General features: G+C 37.6%; 1 protein-coding gene across 8 annotated transcripts in view; it reads right to left on the reverse strand.

The window, feature by feature from the left end:
* The window catches only part of CDIN1 (CDAN1 interacting nuclease 1), a 234,765-nt gene that overhangs the window by 112,147 nt on the left and 96,516 nt on the right, over positions 1-26,102 (reverse strand). For 7 of the 8 annotated variants that reach the window (XR_007475336.1, XR_007475337.1, XM_033435841.2 and 4 more), the window contains exons 6-10: positions 24,533-24,612; positions 24,132-24,181; positions 19,050-19,117; positions 7,594-7,659; positions 6,880-6,985 (exon numbers count right to left, since the gene is read on the reverse strand). Coding sequence is in view for 5 of the 8 variants with exons in the window: in XM_033435841.2 (XP_033291732.1) it covers positions 6,880-6,985; positions 7,594-7,659; positions 19,050-19,117; positions 24,132-24,181; positions 24,533-24,612 (370 nt within the window). In the remaining 3 variants the exon portion in view is untranslated. Of the gene's footprint in view, positions 1-123; positions 262-6,879; positions 6,986-7,593; positions 7,660-19,049; positions 19,118-24,131; positions 24,182-24,532; positions 24,613-26,102 lie in introns of all 8 variants that reach the window. The other variant, XR_004485450.2, reaches the window with a different exon arrangement.

Consider the following 26,102-nt stretch of genomic DNA (forward strand, 5'->3'; position numbering starts at 1 on the left):
CAGCCCAGAGAAACCCAGAGAAAGCAATCACTAAACCATTGAGTAAATAACCAATCTTTAAAAAGTACTTAGAGGTAAGAACTAAAGTCAAATCGATTCTTGTGGTAGAAGGTATTAGCTTACCATTGCCTCTAGGAGGGTAGACTCTCTGGAGCCAAAGGTTCAAAAATCCCACAGATGGAACTCAGCTCTTCATCTTTTCAGTGAGACATCGATGTGATCAAGCCCATATTTCCTCTGGTGCTCATCTCCCCTCATATCCTAACATCAGCACAAGAAATGACTTTGGAAGACAAATATACTTGCTTCCTTTGATACCTTTAGTCCCAGTCAAGAGGGGTCCATGGCCTGGACCCAAACTTTAGAGGATTCTGCTCTGGCCTCTTCTGGTTGTACCGCAGCCCACGGGGTGAGGAGTCTGCAGAGCACAGGGGACATCTTCACCTGATGTCTGTTCCCTCCAACACCTTTCTAAGTCACACTCCATGTTACCAGGGACCTCAGAACTTCCTGATCAAATAGTCCTGAGACCACTCTCAGGGCCTGCCTGTTTGATAAGAGGGCAGACCACCAGAGTGTGCACCTCTGGCCTGAGAGATGACCAAGGGCAGAGGTTTGAAGGTATCAATACATGGAGCTTGGATGTACAGGCTGGGCTGTGCTTAAAACCTTCCCAGGTGTAGGACAGAGCCAAAGGTGATAAGAAAAGGGAGATGGGCTGTGCAGTGGCGGCACCTATTCCTACACTGCCATATGCAGCCTGCATCTCCGAGAAGTCCAGGAATTCTTAATGCAAATCTGAATTCCCAGATCTTCATGCAGGATAAAACAGATTTTATTTACTGTCTGTTAACTTGATACACAACCTTAAATATTTGGGCACATTGTATATAGGCCTCCAATCACACTCTTGTCCCAGGCCCCCAAGTGTTAAGGTGGGCCCAGTTTTACGCAGCCCTAAAGAAACTAGAGAATAGCTTCTGCTCAGGATTTTCAAGGCATTCCATGTCAAATATCACACAAGAGACCTTGCTAAAGTTTTGTGAAAGCAAATAATCAATATAAGATTAAAAATACTTGCCTAAAAAACTTCATAAAATGCATTTGCCACTTATCAGTTATTTTCTATTTTAAAACTCTATGTAAATAAACATGCTGTATTTCATGATATAGATCTGCAATAGTCTATACATCTGAAAAGTCTATAAAAGTTCTCTAGAAAAATGAGGCATTTTTCTCACTGTCCTTAGAGCGGCATTCTCAAAGAAAAAATTTTGGTCTTATTGTGTTTTAATGTCACAATGTCTAACAAAATCCTTAATGGTTGATTCAAAATGTTGTTGTCTGTTATGCGTCAGGAAATCCATTCATATATTTATTTGTTCAATAAATATCTACTGATCACCTACTGGCACCTCTGTGCCAGGCATTCCACCAGCTTCTGGGCATTTGATGTTGGATAAAACAAATAGGTAAGACGTAACTCAATATATTAACTGGAGGAGAGTGGCAAGTAAACAAGCAATTACAATATTTGACAAATGCTATGAACTTATTAGAAGAACACAGGAGGGGCAGTGAACGCAATCATGAACTGCAGGAAGGTTTCCCAAAGAGATGTCAGTCAAGCTGAGTGCTGAAGTTAGCCGAGTAAGAGTTTATCTGGCAAAGAAGGAAATTAAAACATCTACTCAGAAGACTTCTAAATTCTATCAGACAGTGATCCACAGGAAAAAGAGACAGAGGAGAGTCTATCTGTTGACTGCCAAGCACTGTGAAAGTGCTTTATATGTATTAAATAACTGCTCTGCACAACAATATGGTGAAGAAGGTGTTATCAACCTCATTGCGTTGAGGAAAAAACAAAGGCTCAGGGACTTTAAGCAAGTTGCTCCCAGTCATGGGACCAGAGAGTGGCACAGCCTGGATTCAAACCCAGGAACAGGATAGGTTCCTCCCATTACATCAAGGATCACTAAACTGGAAAATCATGCTCAAACAAAACTTTGCCTTATTCTTTCCAGTCAGTAAGCTTAGATCTTCTTTGAGAGGAGAGAGGTATATCTACCAAGCGCACTTTAGTTTTAAATAGATTCCACTGATGACAGTGTGTCAGAATGTACCCAGAATGGCAGATGACAGGGCTGAACTTAACAGCTGAGATTTCCATGTTCTTGACTCAGTGCTGTTGGGCGTTGTTCATGCTCTGTATGGTTGCATGTGGTTCTTTGTAATTTAGAGTCATCAGTATTTTCATCCAAACAGACCCACTTTATCTCCAACCACTAAAGTGAGCACAGGGTGTCTGCTCCTGCTTCTTTGAAAGGCCACAAGTTAGAACCCATGTATATTCTGGCCTCACATTGTAGAATTAGTTTCTTCTTTACCTGTCACCATCTCAATAAGAAAATAAACTTAGTAATGTAGGTCAAATTGTCAAAGAACCCACCTTTTGACTAGACAAGTAGGACGAGAAGGTATTTTTTGTTTCCAACTGCATAAGGAAATAAGTTTTTTATTCAATTTGTATATATATAGCCCTAAGTATATGAGATATATATACAGATATATGTAAATATATATGCATTTTCTATACAATTGTATACATAGCCCTATATAATTTGGGGCTATGTTATGGTTCAAATGCTGCTTCTCAGAGGCATTCTTTTAACTCCACAGAACTGGAAGAGGAGTTCTTTAATCAGGATCATACCTGGGATGAGGGCCCACTTGCCGAAAAGGCAGCTTATGTTCTGTACTCAATATCTGATTTTAGGGAAGGTGACTACATTGCAAAATTTAAATTTGTTTGAGGTTAATTAAGCTGGAGAAAATTCTTGAAGCTTTGATTACAAAGGAATGAAATGCACCCTATGTGTAGTAATTAGAAATAGCAATATAAAAGGTAAAGCTCTTTCAAACCAAGTAAATTGGTGTTTGTATAAATGTTTCCAACTACTGTCTATTCATTCACTCAGGAGTAAGTATTATGTTTGGTTTTTTTTGTTTTTTGCGGTACGCGGGCTTCTCACTGTTGTGGCCTCTCCCGTTGCGGAGCACAGGCTCCGGACGCACAGGCTCAGCGGCCATGGCTCACGGGCCCAGCCGCTCCGTGGCATGTGGGATCTTCCCGGACCGGGGCATGAACCCATGTCCCCTGCATCGGCAGGCAGACTCTCAACCACTGCGCCACCAGGGAAGTCCGGAGTAAGTATTATGAAGAAAAGTAAAACCAAGTAAGAAGAGAGGATGACTGACGGTGATGCCTTCTAGACTGGGTGGTTAGGGAAGGCCCCCCCTGAGGAGGGGAAATTTGAGCAGACACCTGAATGTCATAAAGGGCAGGCTATGTGGAGATCCAAGTGAAGACAGTTCCAAGCAGAAGGATTAGCCAGAGTGAGGGTCTTGAAGCAGAAACAAGCAGTGTAGATTCAGGGAAGACAGAGAAAGCCAGCGTGGCCAAGGAAGTATAAGAGACACAGAGAACCTTAGGTGAGGGGAGAGGGGCAGGTGCGGACAGAATTGGGGGTGGTGAGAGGCAGATCATGCGGGGCTCTGAATGTCACGGTAAAGAGTTTGGATTTTATTTTAAATGTGGTGGGAAGTGGCCCAATCTGATTTATGTTTTCCAAGAGTCAATTTGGCTGGGGTATGAAACACTGACCACAGGAGTGCAAGTGCTGAGTGCAAGGAGACCAGTTTGGAAGCTACAGGAATAGTCCAGGAGATGCTTACAGACACTGAGGCGGCAGCAGGTGGGATGGTGATACAAGGCACAATTTGAGACGTGGTGAAGGTAGGGCTGAATGGACTTGCTGATGGATTGGTGATGATACTCGGGGTTGAGGATTTGGAGATATTGTGGTGCCACTAGTTGAGCTTGGGAGGAAATAGGGGAGTAACAAGCTTGAGGAAGAAAGTCAAGGGTTTAATTTTGGACATGTAAAGTCTGAGATACCTATTAGATAACCAGGAGAAGATACTCAGTAGCCAGCTGGATAGATGAACAAATGTATACTCAGGGGGAATCTTAGGGCTGAGGGTAAAAATTAGGAGATGGCAGCATAGAGATGGAATATAAAGCCACAGTCTCTGGTGAGATCTTCCAGGGAACACCCAGGAAGAATGTAGACAGAAGAGGGAGGAGGGGTGAGCCCTGAGTTCCAGGGCCTTCCAGCCTAGAGCTGGGAAGAGGAAGAAGAGATAGCAAAAGAGACAGAGTACGTTGCTGGTGTGTGGGGAAGAAACCCAGAAGAATATCTTTTGGAAGCCATAAAAAGAGCATGTTTTAATAAAGAGGGAAGGTGTGATTGGGAGCTGCTGAAAGGCTGAGTAAGAATACTAATTTACATAAAAAGAAAACTCTTAGAGAAATATTAAACTAAAATATAGGGGCTCTGTAGTTATTTATGTGGAAAAATAGGCTTAGACAAGATTATGATTCCACAAACATTGAACAGTCTTATCATAAAATCCAATGTTTAATCTAAAAATAATGTGACAATTTTTTCATTTCATGTCTGTAAGTCAAATCATTATGCTGTATACCTTAAACTTACATAGTGCTATATAGCAATTATATCTCAATAAAACTAGAAGAAAAAAAGAAAAATAGTGTGACACTAGAAAACAGTTCTTATGTAGACTAGAGGCTTATCATACAAATAAAGCAATTAACCCAAATGCCAACCAACAGTCTCCTTGAAAGGCTACCTATAGGTGGGAAAGATTTCTTCCTACTCTGATGAATTTTAGCTAATGCTGTGTGAGTTGTATTGAGGCAAGTAGGATCCCGAACTTTCATAACTGCGCTAAGTTCTCCTTCTGTCAAAATGCCTCATCACTGATAAGTCTGTATCATTATTACAACCAAAATTCTATATCCAAGTAAATGCCTCTATGTTCCATATTGAATGTTAGCATGATCCGCATTTCTTGGCCTCTCTGCAGACATTTTGTGAACTAGTGACTTTTGTGCAGAGCATTCCCCCCTTGAATGATCTGGAACACTCAAAACGAAGGCTGGCTTTCCCTTACCACACAACATGCCCTGAATGAACTATGTCCACGTAGCTGGTATACATTCAAACAATGTGTTTAGGAAATGTAAGTCAACAGTAGTGTAAATAAAACATCATTAAAATTTAAAACAGCAGCAGGCAACACAATAATCCAAAATCCAGTCCAAGTCAAACTATTAAGTTATCCATTGCTCAGATGCCCCTCTGGCCATGTGAATAATCAATAGGTCTACCATATGCGTGACTTGATTATTTAATCAGCCTCTAAAATGGGGAGGGCTAAGCACAGAGTAGACATTCAAACAACAGTTGAGTTGTTTTAGAATGAAGATGTGCCTTTGGAATTTTCAAGTCAGCTCTACTATTTGGGATTCAAATTCTAATTGTTTCTCATAAAAGGCTTGATCAGTACCAAAGTGGGGAGACAGTCTCAATGCATAATGATTGAGCTTACCAGTTTTTTAAAAATCCCTTATCAACCTAAACTTATGCAATTTAATTTTCTTGTCATTGCTTTCCCTATAATATCAAAAATGATGCTTTCTTTACTATTTCAAACTCATCATAAAATTCCTAAAAATCTGAAATTCAATTTGTCACATTACTGCTGATTTGAATAATGGCTGAATAAAAGACAGGAAACGCTGAAGCAGCATTGATTTCTAAAACATTTTGCACTTTCCTCCTCCATCCCTGTAAAGTAAAGCTCGGATGCTATGCACAATTACACAAGAAAATCAAGAAAGCCATTACATTTAGCATTTTGTCATCATCATTGTTACCATGGCAAAAAGTGGGCTTAGTTTAGCACATCTGCTACGGGAGAGGTCCACTGGCCTTTTGTAAAGCTGAGTAACACTATAATGCCAAATTCTGTAGGCTGTCACTGTTTTTTTCCAGGGTAAGACTACTGTCCACAGATGCTACTGTCTCTCTCCTTAATGATCGGACCAATGTCACCTTATTATTGTATTCTTACAGTTGGCCAGTGACCAAGGAACACAGTTAATCTAGAAAGGTTACCCCTTGACCCACCTTCTGATCTAAGGGGTCAAAAATATGTGGTGTGAAAGCTTGGGACTCCAATAATAGCAAAGGGCAAAGTTTCAACAGTTGTACTGTAAATTACAATAGAGTTGTGCTAAAAGTAGCACAGATTTAGACGTGAGAAAGACAATGTGTGATAACTAGTTGTACCCATAGTTACATTTTCTCTGAGTATCAGTTTAGTTGTCTGTAAAATGGAAATAAACGTAACTTTCTTGTGAGTATTAACTGAGATAATCTGCAAGTCCAGACACATGGTGGGTACTCAGTAATATGGCATCCTCCCCCCTCCTCCAACACCATCCTTTTCTTAACCACTGAGATCTCCATGCCTCTGGGAATGTTGGTTGGAGTTGGTAGGTAAACTATTTTCTACCACTGGAAGGTAATTTGTTTTGATCTCTCATATTGTTTGGATACTTTCCTCAGAGAGCTGAGGATAAAATATTTTTTTAAGATCTGACAGAAAGCATAACTTCCACATCAAGAGGATAAAAGTCAGTGTCAATATCATAATATATATCACATCCTATTTTTCATATTTTAAGTGACACCAATATCATCACTGTGAAATGGAAAATGGCGTCTACACTAATTTTGACATTATGCAGAGATTTTTCGTTTTAAAAAATGATGCTACATTATGAAAGCAAAGAAGCTGAAATTACCTGAAATGAATACATTAATCAAGTCTCGGTATTTACTAGAAACAAAGGCTACTAGCATTTTTACCAGCTAAACAAAATATTTTTTTCTAATGAGATTTCTGCTGAGTATCGTTTATCTTAAGAGAAAAATAATGGGGCCTTACCTGTTCCAGTAGCTCCAGAACTGGTCATGCAGGTAGGCGTGGTGGCTACATTCATCACCAAATGAGGCTTTGCTTTCAATCCAGTGAATTATGTGCCCTTCTACAGCTAAGGGACAAAGCATTACTAATATAGAGCCAAGGGAAGGGAAAATTGAAAATTTTGAACTCTGTCTGGGTCTCTCTATGCTTCACATTCATGAACAGAGGCTTAGCCCTCACCATCATCTATGGATGTAATTATAAAACAACACATCGTACATGTTCGTAACAAGGAACATTTATGCTACAATCACATCCCTTTTATTTTCGTCATTTACAAAAGTCTCTCTCCTATTCTGAGACTGCCTGTATAAGTTGACAAGTAATGTGAAAGCAAACCAAGTGAGCTTGGCTTTTCAATAGAACCCTATGTTAAAAATTCGGTACTTAGAGAAATGACTTGAAAATGGTAACCAAAATGTCTTTAGAACACATGTTTATTTCTCAAATATACACAAAAGTTTTTAAGGCATAGGTTTCTTCTAAACCTATAATTTTCTGCTATGTTAAAATAATCTTTTGCGATTATTTCACACATTTAGATACAAAATTATCAAGCGAATCTAGATTCTCTGGTAACATTTGCTAATAACATTAACACAATTTTTCAAAGCTATGGGAAAAACACATCCCTTTTCTCTATAAACAAATGCATAGCAGAGTTTAAGGACTTACCAACGGGTACTTGTAAAATAAAGTCTGGTGTTTTGTCATAACCCTTTGCACGGAGCTGATCTTCATCTACAGGATGAACAAATACTATTACTTATCACAGTATTCCATTAACAAGACAGCAATATAATTGCTTTTCTTCCTTAAAAATGTGTAAAAATTACTAATGCAGTCATACATGTCATTCTTATATATGCAATGCTGTGTAGGAATAAATGAACTTTCATAACAAACTGGAAGCATAGATATAAAAATGCCTCTTTGTCCCTTCTGCATTTTTATGTCTTTATTATAAACATCATTAATTCAAGCTGTCATACACTACCTTTCTTATAATTGAAGATACTCAAAATAATGAAGTATACTTACTGATTAAAAGAAAAGGCTTCTACCACCATGAATATCACTAATGTTATCAAGCCAATATTGACATTGGCCTTTATAAAACAAATGCTTTCATTAAAGCAATTAAGAAAGTTTAGTTTCAATTAGTGAAACTATTCCTACATACAAGAACATAAGAAGGAGACAAGGACAGTGAGATCCCCACAGAGAATGAATTACCCTGCTTAATACCTTTGGTCGGCTATTGTTTCTGGCATTTACCAAAGTTTTACAACTAACAATATGTAATTCTGAAAAGCAAACAGGCTTTGAGATTTTTTTCTAAATCTGTTCGATTTCTTGATCCTCTGTAAATATCAATGAGCCATTCAGGAGGAAAGGAGGCAGGAAAACAGAGTGCTTGACAAAGTTGGAAAAAACTACCTAGGTGCTTGGTTAAAAAAAAAAAAGTCCTCCAATATTTTCTAAACGCTGTCCTTGACTTCTAAAGGCATTACAATGTGATTCTGAAATGAGCAGTTCTCTGTTAGATTTTGGAGTGACCTGGTCATTCAATTCCAGACATGGCTTTCTGTCTTCACCCAACCTCAACTAATGGCCCAACCAAGTAACAAGGAAGGCTGTGTGGTCTCTTAACACCTACTGGGCTGTTGACATTGTCATGCATCCCATTCGCCTTCCTGCATCACCTTTGATTAAAATTAATGGCCCATTCTCAGTTGTTGGGTAGCTTATTTCCAATCCATTTGTCAGGCCAAGACAGTGGTTTCCTGGCCAATGTTCAGAAACTCTGTTTTAGAACACTCCTGTGTACATCCTGAAAGGTCAGCATTTTAAACGTAAATAACCTTTAAATGACAAGACACATATTTAAACTAGATATTTAAATTAAATTTGGTTACAGTTGTTATCCTTTATCCAAATTTTGAAGGACTGATGCTAGAATTTGAAACAATCTCCCCTGCTTGAAATATAAAAAATTCTAAGTTAACTGTTGAAATAAGGAAATAAAATTAATCTTACTTTAAAAACAAGAGAATTTGGAAAACTGAACTATGGATGAACAAGACTGAAAAAATTTCTATCCTCTAAATGCATTCTGGCTACAAGAATGTTTAATGGAAAAGGCATTTATTAAATCAACCCAACTGCCTTGAGCTGATGTTTCAGGTAGCTGAGGAACAGTTTTAAAAGCTGGGTTGACATTAAAAAAGAGAGATTAATATTTTATTAAAACTATCCTAGCTTGATCAACCTTTGCAGATGTTCAAATCTGTTTCAGAAAGAAAAATGATTATGTTTCCGACAGCAGCGCAAAACAAAATTTCAAAGGTCACCAAGCAATCCAAACGCACACACTAAAATCCCTTAAAAGGCAGATGCTACACTCTTGTTCGCTGCGCCAAAATTACTAACACAATACCTACAATTTAAATTTCCTGAAGATAAACATCAGGTGTGGCTAGGAAATCTTTCCATCTTTCCGTGGAGAACCTCAAAGTACAAGAGTATTCATATGCTTTCTCCATGCCACCCCCCCACCTCCCTCCCTCTCAATATGAAGTTGATTCAATAGTAACTGTACTCAAAAGACAGCTTCTAGGAGTCTGTGTCACCACCAGATATTACGCTTTTTATTTTTTAAAAAGAGGTTATTCCACATATCGGAAGTACTATGTTATTATGTATTGGGTATCTTCTCTGTTTATTTTCTAAACCCTCACTGCCTTACCTGCCTTGTTTCAATCTTCACACTATTTCTTTCAACCTAGATTTCCTAAAAAAGGAGGAGGGTACAACTTGGCAAAGTTCAGAGAAGATGAGAGTGCAAGTATAGGAAGTAGCATTTATGAACAGGTGGCCTTGCTCACCTGGTCTAGGTCCCAGGAGATTTTTAAGGTCAGCCCCATCCATCTGACCTGATTTCCTGGCCTTTGCATTATGCTCCTTTCCTGGCTCCCAGACCTTCAAAGATTTCTTACCATTAGATCATTATCTAAACCATTGGGTATGGATTTAAAATTTTGTTGACCATTGGGTGGGTCAGGGTTCCAACTCTAGGATCTCGAGGTTATGGCTCGGTCATCATCCCACATGACTTCCCTTCTGCCTCCTTCTTTGTTCATTCCCTTGTCTCATTGTGTATGTGCCTGTCTCCCAAATCCCGGGCCTATTCACTGCCCCATTCTCACCACCAGCATATGCTTGGCACATATTTAAGACTCAAAAGGGTAACTGAATAAAATATAAATGCATTTTTAAGAATACCCATGTCTTCTGCAAAGCCCACCTGAACTGACTTAATAATTTTCTTTCCTGATTTAAGAGACAACAAAAGTGACCCAAAGTTCAAGGTTGTATTTGATGACTTTCACTGCTGTCTTTCACCCCTGGCCCCAGCTGTCTGCTCTGAGGTACATCTTGATCATCAAGGAAGGGACTACACATGGGAAGTTTTCCTACCTTCTTCTTTGGTCTGTAGTATTTTAAATAACATTGGGTTTATCCATTCCTTAAAGTTTGGGCAGAATTCCCCATAGTAAGCAGTCTAGGCCTGCTGCTACTATAGTGGGTAGCTCTTTGGTTACTTTTCCCTTTTTTTTTTTTTTTATGGCTACTGATCTGTTTAGATTTTCATCTCTTATACAGTCAGTTTTGCAATTTATATTTTCCTTGGGAATCATAAGTTTCATCCATGTTTTTAGAGCTTTTTGTACATATTGGAACCAAGTGGTTACTTATGATTTTTTGAACTTCCCAAGTGGAAAACTGGATGTTTAAGTAACCTGCTGTTTTCTTCAAGAAAAAATGATCAGGATTAAGAAAAAAGAAAGAATAACATTAGTTAGAAAGGGAAAAAAAGAGTAACAGCAATGTTTTAGACGAGTACTTTTAGTATAACTTCCCAGAATTGCTGGGGATCAATATGAAATCAATCTCCAAATTCTGTATACCTAACTTATTCAGTGAATGTAGCAAATATGAAGTAGGGCTCTTCTGATTTAAGGTATATTAAAAACACCTAATATATTTCATAAGTACAAGCTTGTTAATGTCATTGTTCAAGTGTTTATTATCAAAGTTAATATAAGAATATTCTCACTTAAAAGCAGACTTGTTAGCCTCTAGATCCACAAAATGTAGGGTATTTAGATAGTGTGCCTTAAGAAACAGTATTTCTGAGCTTGTAAAGTCTTCCAACCTTCCAGTTTATACATGATAAAAGAGGCCAAGAGAAGTTAAGTGACTGCCAACACCTGGGCCTCTCAAATAGCCAGATATAGACAAGTGCCCACCACAACCAAGTACTGGTTTGTCCCAACAGACCATAAACCACTCTTAATTATGGCAAATATTTAAATTTGATCATGTGTAATACTTATGAAGTGGGGAAAATTTTCTCATTTTCCTCATGAAAGATTTGGAAACGCAAGAGAGGGGATGGCTATCTGTTGGATAGTATTTGGTTGACACCGGACCGAAGAGGAGCTGAACGAAATAATCACTTGATCTCTAGCCTTTTAATGATCCTTTCTTCAATGGAACTAAAAAACCAATGAAACTGCATCCACAGATGAAACTGATGTTACATTTTAAAAGACAATCCAGATCTTCATTTGTTTTTAAGTTGTCAGGCTTGCCTTTAGAGGACATTTTTAAAAAGGAATCACATATGTAAAGAACACTGTGAAAGTTTAATTTCTGGGGCCTTTTAATTACCCTCTCCTCTAAATGCCCAAAATATCCAAAGCAATTAAGTACTGATTACACAATTTCTTTTTTTAAAATAAAGGCGTGATTTTGAGTCAGAGAACAAAACACATCTGAAACTAGTTAACATATACTTAAGAATCATAGCACGGCATGAGGACTGCCAAGAAGTTTGAGGTTTTCTTTTTTTTTTCTTAAAAGACTTTAAATTTAAGAAATACAGTTATTTCCCAGAGAAATTATGCAAAATTCCAGTTCATAACATCTGAAAATGAAAAGAAAAATAATATTCTGACATGGTCTTTTATCTATGAATTTGTCAAAACGTTTCTAAAATGCTAGGTTAAAATACCTCGTACAAAAAGAAACTTTTTAACACCTGTTACATTTTTACTAAATTGGGGAAGGGCAAAAAAGACACATCAATACAAGTGAAAACTACAGTATATCTTTTCTACTCCAGTATCTTGTTTTTCTGGTTTTTTTCCCCCCAAAACACTGTCTCATTCAATAACTGGTGCTATGACCTTTGCATCCCATATTTTTATATTCTCTAAGAGTAAGTTTCACAGCCTTTCCAATTTAAGAAGTTAGCAGGGTTTTGGTAATAGATGTTACTATGCTATGCAAACCATCGCAAAGGTACACCGAACAGATATGCATTTAATGGGGAGAGTGATAACACAGATGAATGAAATCTTTAGAGAACCTAAAAATTTCATTACAGCCATTAGTTTTAACCTCTTCCCCCAAAGCCTCTTATCAAAGCCACTAATAAGGAATACAACTGACTGCTCTGACCTTGTCCTTTGCTTATGTCTTTAGGGGACAATACTTGTGAAAACTGAAGTGCCCTAAAGATAGGAAACAAATGGGAGGTCACAAGCCAGGACAGTGCAAAGTGAGGCAGGGTAGGCTGGCCCCTGCTGACTGGTGGCTGTGGAGACAGAGGACATGAACATGGACAACAAAAGCAAAACTCTTCCATACTTTATACTGCATCGCTCTAAATTCTTTTGGTTTAAAGCCACAAAAGAAGGGACAAATCAGCATGGTAGAGTAAAAAGAATTCAGGGCAAGTTGTTGGGAGGGGGAGGGCAATAACTGTGATGAAAGGTCTGGGGCAAGTTTCCACTAAACAGAACAGGGAGACTGGATGGTCACAGAGCCCTTTCTAACTCCAAAATTCTGTGGAATGGATGAATGTTAGCCTTTGTCTGCCCCAGCTCTTTGAGGTATAGTCACTGATGTTAAGACCCTATTGTCCCTGAACGAATCTCAATGGAGGGAGGCATATTAGCAGCTCTGAGACATAAAAGTGATCTCTACACACTGACACACACACACACAGGACCAAGGAACCAATCCAACAATAACAGTAACAGATTTGACCCCTGATGCCTTTTGGTTATGGGGAATAAAGGTCCAACCTGTAGCTAATTTTCTGTGGGGTGAGATATTTGATTTTTTCTGTCCTGTACTCTGCCCTGTCTGGCACTGCCACCTTACTCTCACAATGTGATTCTGGTGGGCAGTCCTCCCGCCCCCCTACCACTGGCCACAGGAGTGGACACTTGACCCAGAATAACTGATCAGAGCCCTTTCTAAGATTCATTATGAGGCCAACCAGAAGCACCACTGTTCCCTGGGATTAGAAACTCTCAAGAGTAAACAAATTAGCAACCGCCAGGGATCATCTTTGTTGTCTAAGAATGAAGCCAACAGGGCAAAAAAGAACACAAAAGGGAAAAAAGAGGAGAACTGATGACACTGTTTTGTCTTCTGGATTCTAGACACACCAGAAGCAAATTTCTCCTTTGGACTTCACGGGTATATCTCTAAACTAATAAATTCTCCTTTTTTGTGTGTGCATATAATCTAGTTAGACTGGATTTCTGTCACTTACAACCAAAAGTTTTAATTTATCATCAGTGGCCAGGAAAGCAGATATTGGCAGATGTGAGTTATCTAACCAGAGCAATGGTGACGGAAGAGCTATGGGCCTGAAGCAGGAAGACTACCGTCGTTAAGTGGACAGGGTAACCTGTCTTCAAAGTTCCAAAGAACCTGTCTTTCAGCAGCATACACATGTCTGTGGTTCTTTTCTCTTGGTCCCAGGGAGAAGCGTGCACAAGCATATTCAATAAGGCAAGTAAGTAAAGGTGGTCCCTCACCTTGACAACTTCTTCAGGAAGGGGAGAACAGGCCCCAGATTCTCCACATCCTGCCCCCAATATAATGTTCCTGTTACCCTGAAAACTGCATCTAAGTTTTAACCTTTAGTTAGGAATTTAAATAGTTGATACCTTCCGAAATACCCAACCATCTCAGTTCCCTTTAGCCTATATAACCATATATTTTATTTCTAGTCTCTTATCCTCTACTGCTAACATCTGCATGTAAACACAATCCTAGTATTCTAAATCTCATCTATTCCCACGGCCTATTCTTCACCTAAAGTCATAATCCCCCGTTTGTCACATCATAATCACTTCCCCAGAGCACTGCTGCTTCAGGTGGGGAATAAAGCAGCAGGAGTAGATGAACTCTTAGAAACAAAGATCCTAATTTCTTACAGCAAGGGACATCCTTCACTAAGCCTATTTGGCTTTACAGATTACACCCTCCTGGAGTCCCACAGAGTAATACATGAATGCTAGAAAAGCAACCATGTAAAATATGCTGGTTTGTCATAAGGCAAGACCAAACATGGTAGGGTGAGGAAGGGATGAAGCAAATGTCTCTCAGGTGTCACTCAAAATAATTGTTAGCTTCTACTAACAGGGCAACATTCACTGGAAAGAATAAAATAACTGCAGAGCCATCCTTATCAAGCCAAACTTAACAAGAATTTGCACCAGACAGTGGCTGTGGAAGTCACTAATGAAAGTCCCTCCGACCTGGAGATATGCCAACCCATGGAGGATGAATGGTTCGTCTTCAGTCTTTGGTACAAGCTCTTTCATATCTTCCCTAACAGTGCAAACAGTCTTGTCATCTTCTGGCAGTCACTATTTTCCTTTCCTCCCTTGCCTTTTGTCCAAATCTCTCCCCTCACCCCCTCAAAAAAGAGAGACAGACAGAGAGAGAGAGACAGAGACAGAGAGAGGATATAAAAAAACGTGGTTTCATTAATTACTTGAGAGATACAAATTAAAATATCTCCATCAGTAGACATAATACATTTTCTATTTCACTGATGTTAGAAATGGAACAAACTCTTAGCAGAGGGGATAAGGATGGTCACAAGTGACACTGGTCAATTTAAAGTTTAAGAAGGGTTCTTTGTGCTTCCAAGCCTAAAAGTCGGCAGTAGGCTCTTCACATTTTCTGAGACTTTAAATGCCGATCAATAAATATTCATTCTAAATTAACTATTCTTGGAAAGAACTGACCTCTACTTATCTGAAATTTTCCTGGAAGGCTCCATGTTTGACTTAAGATTTTTTTTTTTTAACCCCTAATGGTACCTGCCCATAGTAAGTACTAAAGGTATCTGTCTGCTGCACCAAAGGAAAGAGTGGTTAGCTTAGTGGTAAGACAGTCAAGCTAATGAGCTCAACTAGCTGTCCGAGAAGCACATGGAAACAGGAAGGGGCCACTGAGAGAGAACAGATGAGGAAGTAAAATTCTATCACCACTTCAGGAAAAGTAGCTTATGAGCCAGTAGCATTTTCTTCATATGTAAAGGGTAGCTATTGATTTTTAATATAATCTGTACCTTTCTTTCAAAAATTTCATAGGAGAAGCAGGATAACAGCCTTGAATGTATTTATTTTCACTATCAAGACAATCAAGTGAGATGCACTAGATGAAACTGCATTCTTACTGGGACGGACAAGGCAATAGTGTGTGTGACTGAGCAGCCGGACGGCGGGAGTGTCTGTCATCATCCTCGTAGTAATTAGTGTATAGTTCCTGGCATGCAGAGAACATACGCGACAAAAGTTAACTGAAAAGAATGAATGAATAATGAATAAAAGAATTACAAGAGCTCTGAGAAAATTACTAGAAATTACCTGTACTCATTTGTTTGTAACTTGTCTCCCTACTAGACCATAACGCTACAAAAGCAGGGACTTTATCTGACTTATGTCTAATGCCTAAAATAGTACCTGACTCAGTAACTTATTTTTCAAACAAATATGTGAATAAAATATATTTTTGAGTTGGAGAAACTAAAGTCATTTATTCAACGTTGACTCCTCTTAATACAATATACATTTTGAGAAGTACAAAATGGATAAATTTACAAGATAGGATAAATCCATGAGTACACCCAAATCTTCAATGAAAAGGACTCTCTTTCTTTCCAATAGTGCCTGGTTAAATCTTGTGCCATAGCAACTGCTCAGTACATGGTTATAAATCAAGAAAATTTAAGAAATTATTAGGGTTAAGATAAAAGTGATTTATTTTTATTTTTCTCTTTTATCTGCCCTCTCTGTTTTACAGAGGTCAGATAAAATATGTATTTTATAAAATGACATATCGAGCACAATGGGTGGAAATTTTTAAATGAGATAAAAAATTTCAGGAAGTCATAATTCTTAAGAAGGGGTAATATATAAACAATAAGAATCCTCGTCTTTTGAAAGTAGTCCAGATTTGAAGGAGGGAGGGAGGGAGGGAAGGAGAGAGAGAGAGACACGGAGGGAAAGAGATTGATTTTACCTTCATTTATTAAAAAAAATCAAAGTAAAACAAACATGTTTGCAATGCCTCTGCAACAAAATTCACGGTGTACACATGTAAACAAGAAAACATAAAATACGTTTAGTGGTCTATTTATATACCAATATTTTTGATGATCTATCTAAATTTACCTGGTACAGTACTTTAGATATGATTAATCATTGTGAAGGGGTATTTACAAGGTAAAAGAACAACCCCGTAACAATACTCCATACAAAGCTTTGAATTTTCATGTTTTAACCATAAATAAACATGTATTAATTCAGTATTGCATTAAAACGCTTAAAGTGCATAGAATAACAACTTCTTCATATGCTGATGAGGAAATGCTTCAAAACAGGACTGAGGTTACATGAAGCCAGCTAAAACACCAGTTAAGTATCATCTTTAGTATGCTTCAATAAAAGAATTACCTCTAGATCTTAGAGCACAGAGGAATAGATGGGATTCCTCCATATTAAGTCCCCTTTCTGAACACGTATGCAAGTGGCAATGACTCCCTGGCGTGTTTCTGCACTGCCTTTGTCAGCCATGGCCAATCCAGTCTAGTGCACTCAGTTCCCGGAATCAAGGAAGTCAAGGACCTGGGACTAGGTTTAAGCCATGAGTAAGCCCTTTGCTTTTCCTCCCTGGTGGGGTCTTCTAGTCCTCAGGAAGGAAGCAGAGAAAAGCTAGTCGAAGCAAAGAAGTGGTGTCAAGGGCCTGACTGCTCTTAAGCAGATGGTGCTAAGAGAGTAATACCAAGCAGTCTGCTCAGTCGGTGGCTTCAAACAATAGACTTGGCCGTGCCATATTGGCCACTGCGTGATCAATATGATCAGATACTTCATAATATTATCAGAACTCCATAATTCTACACCATATCTCGTGGTGCATCATAGGTCATCCATTCCAACTGGTTCTGAGTCATTATACACTCTCGTTTTTTATCAGATTTTAAAAAGTGATTTCTATCTAATTCACCCTCTTTCCATATGCTGAACATCTCAGTTGTTCTTCTTATATTAAAAAAACATTTTATGGCTGAATAATATTCCATTGTATATATGTGCCACATCTTCTTGTGGCACATATATACAATGGAATATTACTCAGCCATAAAAAGGAACGAAACTGAGTTATTTGTAGTGAGGTGGATGGACCCAGAGACTGTCACACAGAGTGAAGTAAGTCAGAAAGAGAAAAACAAATACCATATGCTAACACATATATATGGAATCTAAAAAAAAAAAAAAAAAGGTCATGAAGAACCTAGGGGCAAGATGGGAATAGAGATGCAGACCTACTAGAGAATGGACTTGAGGATATGGGGAGGGGAAAGGGTAAGCTGGGACAAAGTGAGAGAGTGGCATGGACATATATACACTACCAAACGTAAAATAGATAGCTAGTGGGAAGCAGCTGCATAGCACAGGGAGATCAGCTCGGTGCTTTGTGACCACCTAGAGGGATGGGATAGGGAGGGTGGGTGGGAGGGAGACGCAAGAGGGAAGAGTTATGGGGATATACATATATGTATAACTGATTCACTTTGTTATAAAGCAGAAACTAACACACCATTGTAAAGCAATTATACTCCAATAAAGATGTTAAAAAAAACAAAAACAAAAACTTGCTGCTTTTGCCTAGCAAAATTTAATTCAGTAATCTGAGGCCACTTTCCTAATTTATCAGCTTTCTCTAACTCTCGCTGGAGAATATTTATGGTATACCCCATCTTAAAATTATCAACAATCTTATAACACATTCAACTCCATTCTCCAGGTCACTAATAAAAATATTGAATATTAAGAGTTAAAACAGACTTCTTGCAGAACTGTATTCAACATCCTTCCTCAACTTGACATAAGACCATTCATTTGACTTTCCTTGGCTAAGTCTTGTCCATTTTGGAGCAAAAATTATGTAATCCAATATTGTCTGATGTTTTTAAACTAAAAAAAATACACTATGCAAACTCTTAAACATCTACATAAAACAGATGTGTACAATAATACGATCTGTATAGAACCGTGACAAATTACCACATTTAAAATGGAGAAGAGGAATTAATTCCTTGTAGAGTGCTTTATGGTTGCTGTGATCAGTTATCACATGAACGCCTTTTGAGGCTTAATTTCTAATGTGTAAGAGATGTTGAAAGAAATAACAATCTGTAATAAGATTCCACATTGGCACACAAACACATGCATACATGTGAGATTTTAAAAAGTCATACTAAATCTATGATGACAATTCATGTTTGGCATAAAAATAATAAAAGCTCAGTATTTCATTTTCAAGTAAAAGTACTAGCCGATTCCATACACGAGACAAAAATACCTAACATGAATTTTTCTAACAATTCTTTTTAATATATGAAGTATTTTATGGACAATATTTCTTTTGTTTCTTTCTCTTGGAAGGCCTAGATTATGGCTAATATCTCATGACACCAAAAGTAATACTGCAACAGATATTAAAGCATTTTTTCAGCCACTTATGCTATAAAATATTAATTGCAAGCCTGTGCATGTGCTGTATATACAGGGGATTAGGTAACTGAGTTCCTGCTCAGTTCTAAATCAATAAAAGATAACATGCACAGCATCCATCATCGTTTTCTCTTCCTTTAGTACATAATAACTGCAAGTGGAAGATTTTTAAAAATATATATTTAAGCACTCGTGGAGATAACATATGCTGAAGAGGATGTAAGCAATACTTACCTAGGAAGGACAGGTTTTTCTCCAGAAGCAAGTCCCTGAGCAGAACTTCGTGCTCATGACCAATGGCACTGGGAAGTGTTAGTTAAGGAGGGTAACATAGGTAGAATTAAAGCACGCTAATACCAGGGCTATACTTTGAGATGAAATGACCAATGGAGGTAATTACAGCAAGTACCTCCTCATACAGCCCACATCTCTGAGGAGTGAGATTTCTTTACAAATCCCCTCATTTAAGTGATTTGATAGACTTTTTTCTATAATGTTTAAATGGATTTTGGCAAATAAAGATTTGTAAATGGATGTGTACTTTATCTTCTTTTGAAAAGAAATTCATTTTAAACATCCTTTATGCTATGTTAAAAATCCCTCAGTTCAATTTAGGACCATTTATTAAGCCCTTACAAGGTGCAGCAAAGAATACCAACCAGCCTTTGCCCTAAAAGAGTTTCCAGTCTTACAGAGTTCCATAAATCTTCTGTGAATTCACACTTGTCACAAAGCCAGCATTTAGCAGCTCCTATTTCACTTCTAGTCTATGACTGGTGATCTTCTGTGACTTGGGAAGTCAAACAACTGACTTGTTGAGAATTATGTGCACTCTGGAGGAAAGACATCCTAGTAAAGGGCTGTGGATCAGGGTGTGGGTACAGAGACTGTTTCAAGTCTTTTTCTCGTGTGTGCAAGTTTTCACATATTACATAATGCATATAAATACATACACACTCACATATGAATGTTTTGAGTGCTGGGACTTCCCTGGCGGTCCAGTGGTTAAGACTCCGTTCTTCCACTGCAGGCGGCACAGGTTCGACCCCTGGTAGAGGAACTAAGATCCCGCATGCCAGGCGGCCAAAAAAAAAAAAAAAGTTTTGAGTGCTACTATGAGGCAGGCACTGTATTAAGTGCTTTATGTATTATATTTCATCCTCACAGTTATTATTATCCTTATCTTACAGATGAGAAAACCGAGGCTTAGAAAGAAATCTGCACAAGGTCATATGGCTAATATGTGGCAGAGCAGAGGATCAGTATAAAATCTCTGCAAAGCCTGTGTCTGTGACCTCTGTACGGCTTCTTTAAAAAATATTAAAATTAATTATGTAAAGATAATTGATATTAGTTAATATTTCTTAAATACCATATACTAAGCCTTTGTGCTAAACACTTTGGTGTATCATCTTATTTAATCTTCACAACAATCACATTAGCAGGTACCATTACTAGTCCCATTTTTACAGTTAACGAAAGCAAGGTTCAGGAAGGCTGAAGAACCTGCTGACAGTCTCATGGCCAGTAAGTAATGAAGTCAGGAAAGAAACGTGGAATTCTGGTCTATTTTCCAAAAGGATGAGATTGTACACAGTGTGAAAAGGAGTGTTATCTTATTCTGGTACTTTAATTCTGTCAAAAGCATTTGGTAACATAGGCAGACCTTGCAGATATTGTGGATTCAGTTCCAGAATAAAAAAAATATCACAGTAAAGCAAGTTACATGAATTTTTTGGTTTCCCAGTGCATATAAAAGTTATTTTTACACTATAATGTAGTCTATGAAGTGCCCCAAAGCATTATGTCCAAAAAAATGCACATACCTTAATTAAAAAATACTTTATTGCTAAAAAATGTTAACCATCATCTAAGCCCTCAGCGAGTCCTAATCTTTTTGCTACTATAACATCACAGATGACGGTAACAAATATAATAATGAAAAGGTTTAAAATACTGTAAGAATTACCAAAAGGTGACGCAGAGACAGGAAGTGAGCAAATGTTATGGGGAAAATGAATCCAACAGACTTGCTTGATGCTGGGTTGCCACAAACCTTCAATTTGTAAAAGGCATAATATCTGCGCAGCACAATAAAGTGAAGCACAATAAAATGAGGTGTGCCTGTAATTATCTAATTCTCCATCTCACTGATGCCAACCTGGTCCTATCACTCCTTGGCTTACCAGAGACTCTTTAATTCTGATCATGCACTGCGAGAGTCCAATTTAAATGAAATAAAGCTTATATATTATTTGTAAAATTAAAAATTCTTAGAGAATTAGTCTACTCTTTATCAACACATACAGGTGAATATCACTTAAATCTTAGAATTCAAGAGAATTCAAGAGAATTCAAGAATTCTCGTATCCACTGTCAAAACAAGCCCCAAGTCATTATCATTGTCTTTTTCCTTCTGCTGTCCCCTCCTCCCCATGCATAGGACTGCTCTTACTTCTCACTGAAAACAAAATAAAGAAAACAAATTCTTAAATCACAAAATTTCACACATTTGCAGAGTCCATTGAAGATATCTGATGAATACCTCTCAATGGTTTCTCATTACTAGGGGCATCCCACATTTGAGAACTAAATTATTTACTTCTATTCCACATAAATGTGCTCTCACTTTTATTGTTGTAAATTATTTACATCTAAAATGTTGAATCATGAAACCAAGGTTACTGATGGTACAGAAATGAAACCCACAGCACTTCAAGCTTCCCGTACCCTTGTCTTTACTTGCTCCTCTGTTTAGGTCTTTGTCTAATAGCTTGTCCTGAAGTCACACTTTGGAAAGTTGAGGTGGCCGGTTTCTCACGCCTTTTGTGTCCGTGAATATAACCTGTGGCAGGAAAGGTGAGTGGGCATGGCTATGTAGGAAGAATTACAGTAGACACCAAAAGAAAAAGAAAGCACAATGACAATTTATATACTCTTTGCTACTGTGCTTTTTTGGCGTCTTATTAACAAATGACCAATTTACTTTATTCTACTTAAACACATGTCTACATGTAACATTTTCATAATGGAGTAAAAAGGTTTTGCACCTATTCTATTTATTAAGTGTGTGCTTTCTAATGAAATGATGCAATTTACCGAGTAAGCAATGTAAACGTTACCAAATTATCAGAACAACATACAAATAGCATTTCCACTCACATGAAAATTCAATAACTTTTACTCAGTGTGAAATAAAATAATTCCTGTTGATCAGCCTCAGAAACATCTATGCAAGTGTATTTACATTATATTAAACTGCTACGATCTCAGTGCAAAGATAAAATCAATTCTCTAGGAACATCCCAGCCTGTTTTATTTTGCACGGTAAAAGCAATCACTAATTTGAAACTTTGGAAATATATACTTCTTGATTATGCTTTGTTTGATATAAACATATATAAAATACAAGGTCTAGAAAATAAAGCTTATAAAAACAGTAATTTTATTGGCAATAGGCATAATGGAACTGTGAAATTATAATCTAGTCAGCGAATACAATTTACAGACATACATCATTATCTTTATCAACTGAAATCATGTACTACTTTAAATTCTACTGGCAATAACACAGCCAAAAAAGGAAAGTGAATGATGGCAAAAATGCAAGGAAAATACTCCAAACAGAATTTATAATGCTTCATAAGCAGAAACACTTAGACTTTCTCTATAATAATACCTATTATTGATGTATGGCAGTGACCATGGGGCAAAACTTGTAAATAACCTCACAAGCCATTTTCTTCCCCAGCAATACAGCAATCTGGTTTCCCGTAAGCATCTCAACTATTACTGAAAAACAGCCTCCTGGCATTTGCAAAGCAGTTGACTTCATACGTTAGTCCATGCATATATAATTAGATAGTTATATTTAAAATCAATAAGCAATCCTTCAAAAGACATTATGCTTTTAAAACCTTAACTTTAAATTGATTTTTAACTATTTTATGTGCTTCAAAATTAACATGTAATTCCACCCCAGATACTCTGAGATGGTGTTAGTTGTTATATGAATGTGCTAAACTTTATCACTGTAGCAATGTGAGGTTGGCATTCCGACAGTTTCTAACACTATCATTAATTTTACACTGAAAATAGAAGTATAGTTTCACTTTGGTCTAATAAAGAGGCAAGCTTATGACAATGCTGTGATTTTTATTAATTTAAGTTAGATTGGAATAAGAAATATACAAAGGGCTATAATATATTAATATTATATATTAACAAATATAATAGATTAAGTTAGATTGGAAGAATAAATATACCAAGGGCTGTAACATAGATACTGAATATTCTTACAAGAGGACTCTGTTAAAAGATTATTTTTCAAAGGTTAACTTTATGAAAAGAAGAAAATGAATTTTTTTTTTACAAAAATTTCATTGACTCCTAACAAAAAGCCTCCTTACTGGTAATCACCGAGTCACAACTGGTCGCAATGCCACCCATGCTAACAAAACCCAGGAAGGGCATGTTATATTATTAAGAAATATGAGACTCATGGACTCAGATAGATATGATTCCCATTAAAAAATTGCTAATTATTTACTTTTTGAATAAACTTTTTGAGCCAAGGACTGTCAATATCCGTAGTGTTGCCACAACACTACTAAAGGTATTGATTAAAAATGTCCTCCTTCACCAAGTCTAGTTGCTGTCCACTCAAATCCTGTTTGAAGAAGCAAGCATTAACTCTAGTAATCTCAGTATCTTTAATGAAGAATGACTGGACATCTGTTCTCATAGCCTTAAATTCAGTCCAGAGGGAAAAATTAGCTTGGTTTTCTCTAAAAATGTTTATTAGGAACCCAAGCAAGAGCTCAGATTGTAATCAACATTTAAGCAATAAGAATCTACTGCCCTTTAAAACGTGATAGTCTCTGGTGGCATTTTAATCACATCATCCTTTAACTCCAGGCTCCAAATTTAATCTCAACTAAATTTGGTTCATTTTAAATAGAAATGTGTTATATTTGAAAAAATGTTCACTGGAATGGTTAGACATCCAAGACAATGTGTTACTTGCCTCATGACTCTGTACCTTTAAACTCACTGAAAACCAAGCAGTTTGAAATAAGCCTGTGACTGTGCAACTGCTGAACTGACATCTTCCCGGGGCCTATCTGATTTTTTTTTTTTTTTAAGCTGTAGAAAAGAATGGTCTGCAGTGACCCTCCAGTTGATTGAATATAAAATAGAAGAGTATGATATGTGTTTTGTGAAGCAGAACTTTATGTCAGGTTAAAGCTAGACACATCTCCTCCACTGAGTCTAAGCTCGTCAATTGTGCACCTAAAATTTTATGGGAAAGGATACTGTTTGATGCAGTCCACCAGTGGTCCATAACAGCAGTCGTTCACGATGCACTGCAGACAAATAAGAGAAGGGGTCTGGGATGAGTGACTACAAAAACTGTTGCAGTTAAATAGTATCCTAAAAGCAGTCATTCCTTTTCCTAAAAAAAAAAATTTAAAAAGCTATCAAAAGACTGTTCAGATTTAATCACAGAAAACAAAAATTGCATCCTTTTTATTCACTATAAAAGCAAGCTATTAAAAAGTGAAATGCTCTTCTCGCAAATATTGCATTGCCATTTATGGTGCACCCTGACCTCAGTGATAGTTTATGATGACAGTAATTAAATGAGGTTTAAAATCCTTTACTCTGCTAGGCAGATAACAGCATTGCCACTGAAAATAGACAGCTGTGATTAATACCTGATAGACCTGATTTGCTAGAACTCCATCTGGAATCTGAGAAGGGTCCCGTAGCATACTATTTATAACAGACTTGGAGGCTGCAGAAGAAAAGAGATGAACTGTTAGCAGACCGTCAACATACTTTTAATACAACATGAGAAGTGACATATACCTATAAATACACAAAGCATGAAAATGAAAACATTACTGATACTAATCATTTTTTTCCTTTTTTAAAATCTATGGGAAGCTTTTAATTAGACCATTTTGCCAAGTTTATAAGCCACATTGCCAGATTTGAAGATGACCTAATTTTTCCAAGGTAGATTAACAAGTACAGACCTAAAGCATATGTCTCTGCAGATAAATTAGCTTTGGAAAAGCCCACTTGGGGGAAAAAGAAAACCACAACAAAAACAATCAGAAAAGAAAATATTTACCTTTTGCAGGTAAGTATGTTATAATCAAGCATATGTACCTGGAAAGCTTAGTGAAGGCAGGTCAGATTCAAAGACTTCAATGACGTCAATAAAAAATAACTTTCAGCCGAGAAAGCATCTCTGAATTCTAAACCTTTCTGAAATAATTCTCATCAACTGCCACGAAATGTTATGTCCATTTCACAGGTAAGGAAAGTAGGTAAAACTGACTGACAATAGAGCAAATCTTTTTTTTTTTTTTGCAGTATGCGGGCCTCTCACTACTGTGGCCTCTCCCGTTGCGGAGCACAGGCTCTGGACGCGCAGGCGCAGCGGCCATGGCTCACGGGCCCAGCCGCTCTGTGGCATGTGGGATCGTCCCGGACCGGGGCACGAACCCGTGTCCCCTGCATCAGCAGGCGGACTCTCAACCACTGCGCCACCAGGAAGCCCTGAGCAAATCTTAAATAAGAGAAAATAATACACACACACACACACACACACACACACACACACACACACACACACACACATCTATATTTATATATGAATTTTTGTCCCAAAACGTCTCATCACACCCAGTTGCAAATTAAATTGACCTTATCCTGGGGAACTGCAACAGAAGGGACTATGGGAGGCATCTTCTGAGGGATGCTATATCAGATCACACCCTTTGAAAAGTGAGGCAGGAGATCCTGGCCTCACTGTTTACTGTAGGCATGCAGAAGCCATGGTGGCCAGAACTTCTCTTCCTCAGCATGGGAGGAAGGCAAGTCTCTAGATGGAAGCTAAGTCAGGTGTTGCTTAGGAACCAATTCCTTCAAGTCCTCCAGTGGAATCATTCCCATTTACCAAAATAGCTTAGGGTCTGGTCCCTACAAGCACAAACTAAAATGCATACTGGATAATTATCTAGTTAAACAGAATGAACACAGACCACAGACCTATGTCATTCAGGTTCTGAGAAAGTTTTTGGCTTAACGTATTTTTTTATATTATGATGTTCTTTATCAAGTTCAGTACCATAAGAACACTGACAGATAGGATAAATGTTAGTAAATTCTGTGGAAGGAAATAAGGAAATGACATCTTTCTCACTTAAGCATAGTATGGAGTGCACAAAGAAAAAATGAAGCGCAATAATTTTAATTATTTCCTATTCTTAGTTC

Source organism: Orcinus orca, chromosome 2, assembly GCF_937001465.1.
Source record: "Orcinus orca chromosome 2, mOrcOrc1.1, whole genome shotgun sequence".
Taxonomy (NCBI): Eukaryota; Metazoa; Chordata; class Mammalia; order Artiodactyla; family Delphinidae; genus Orcinus; species Orcinus orca.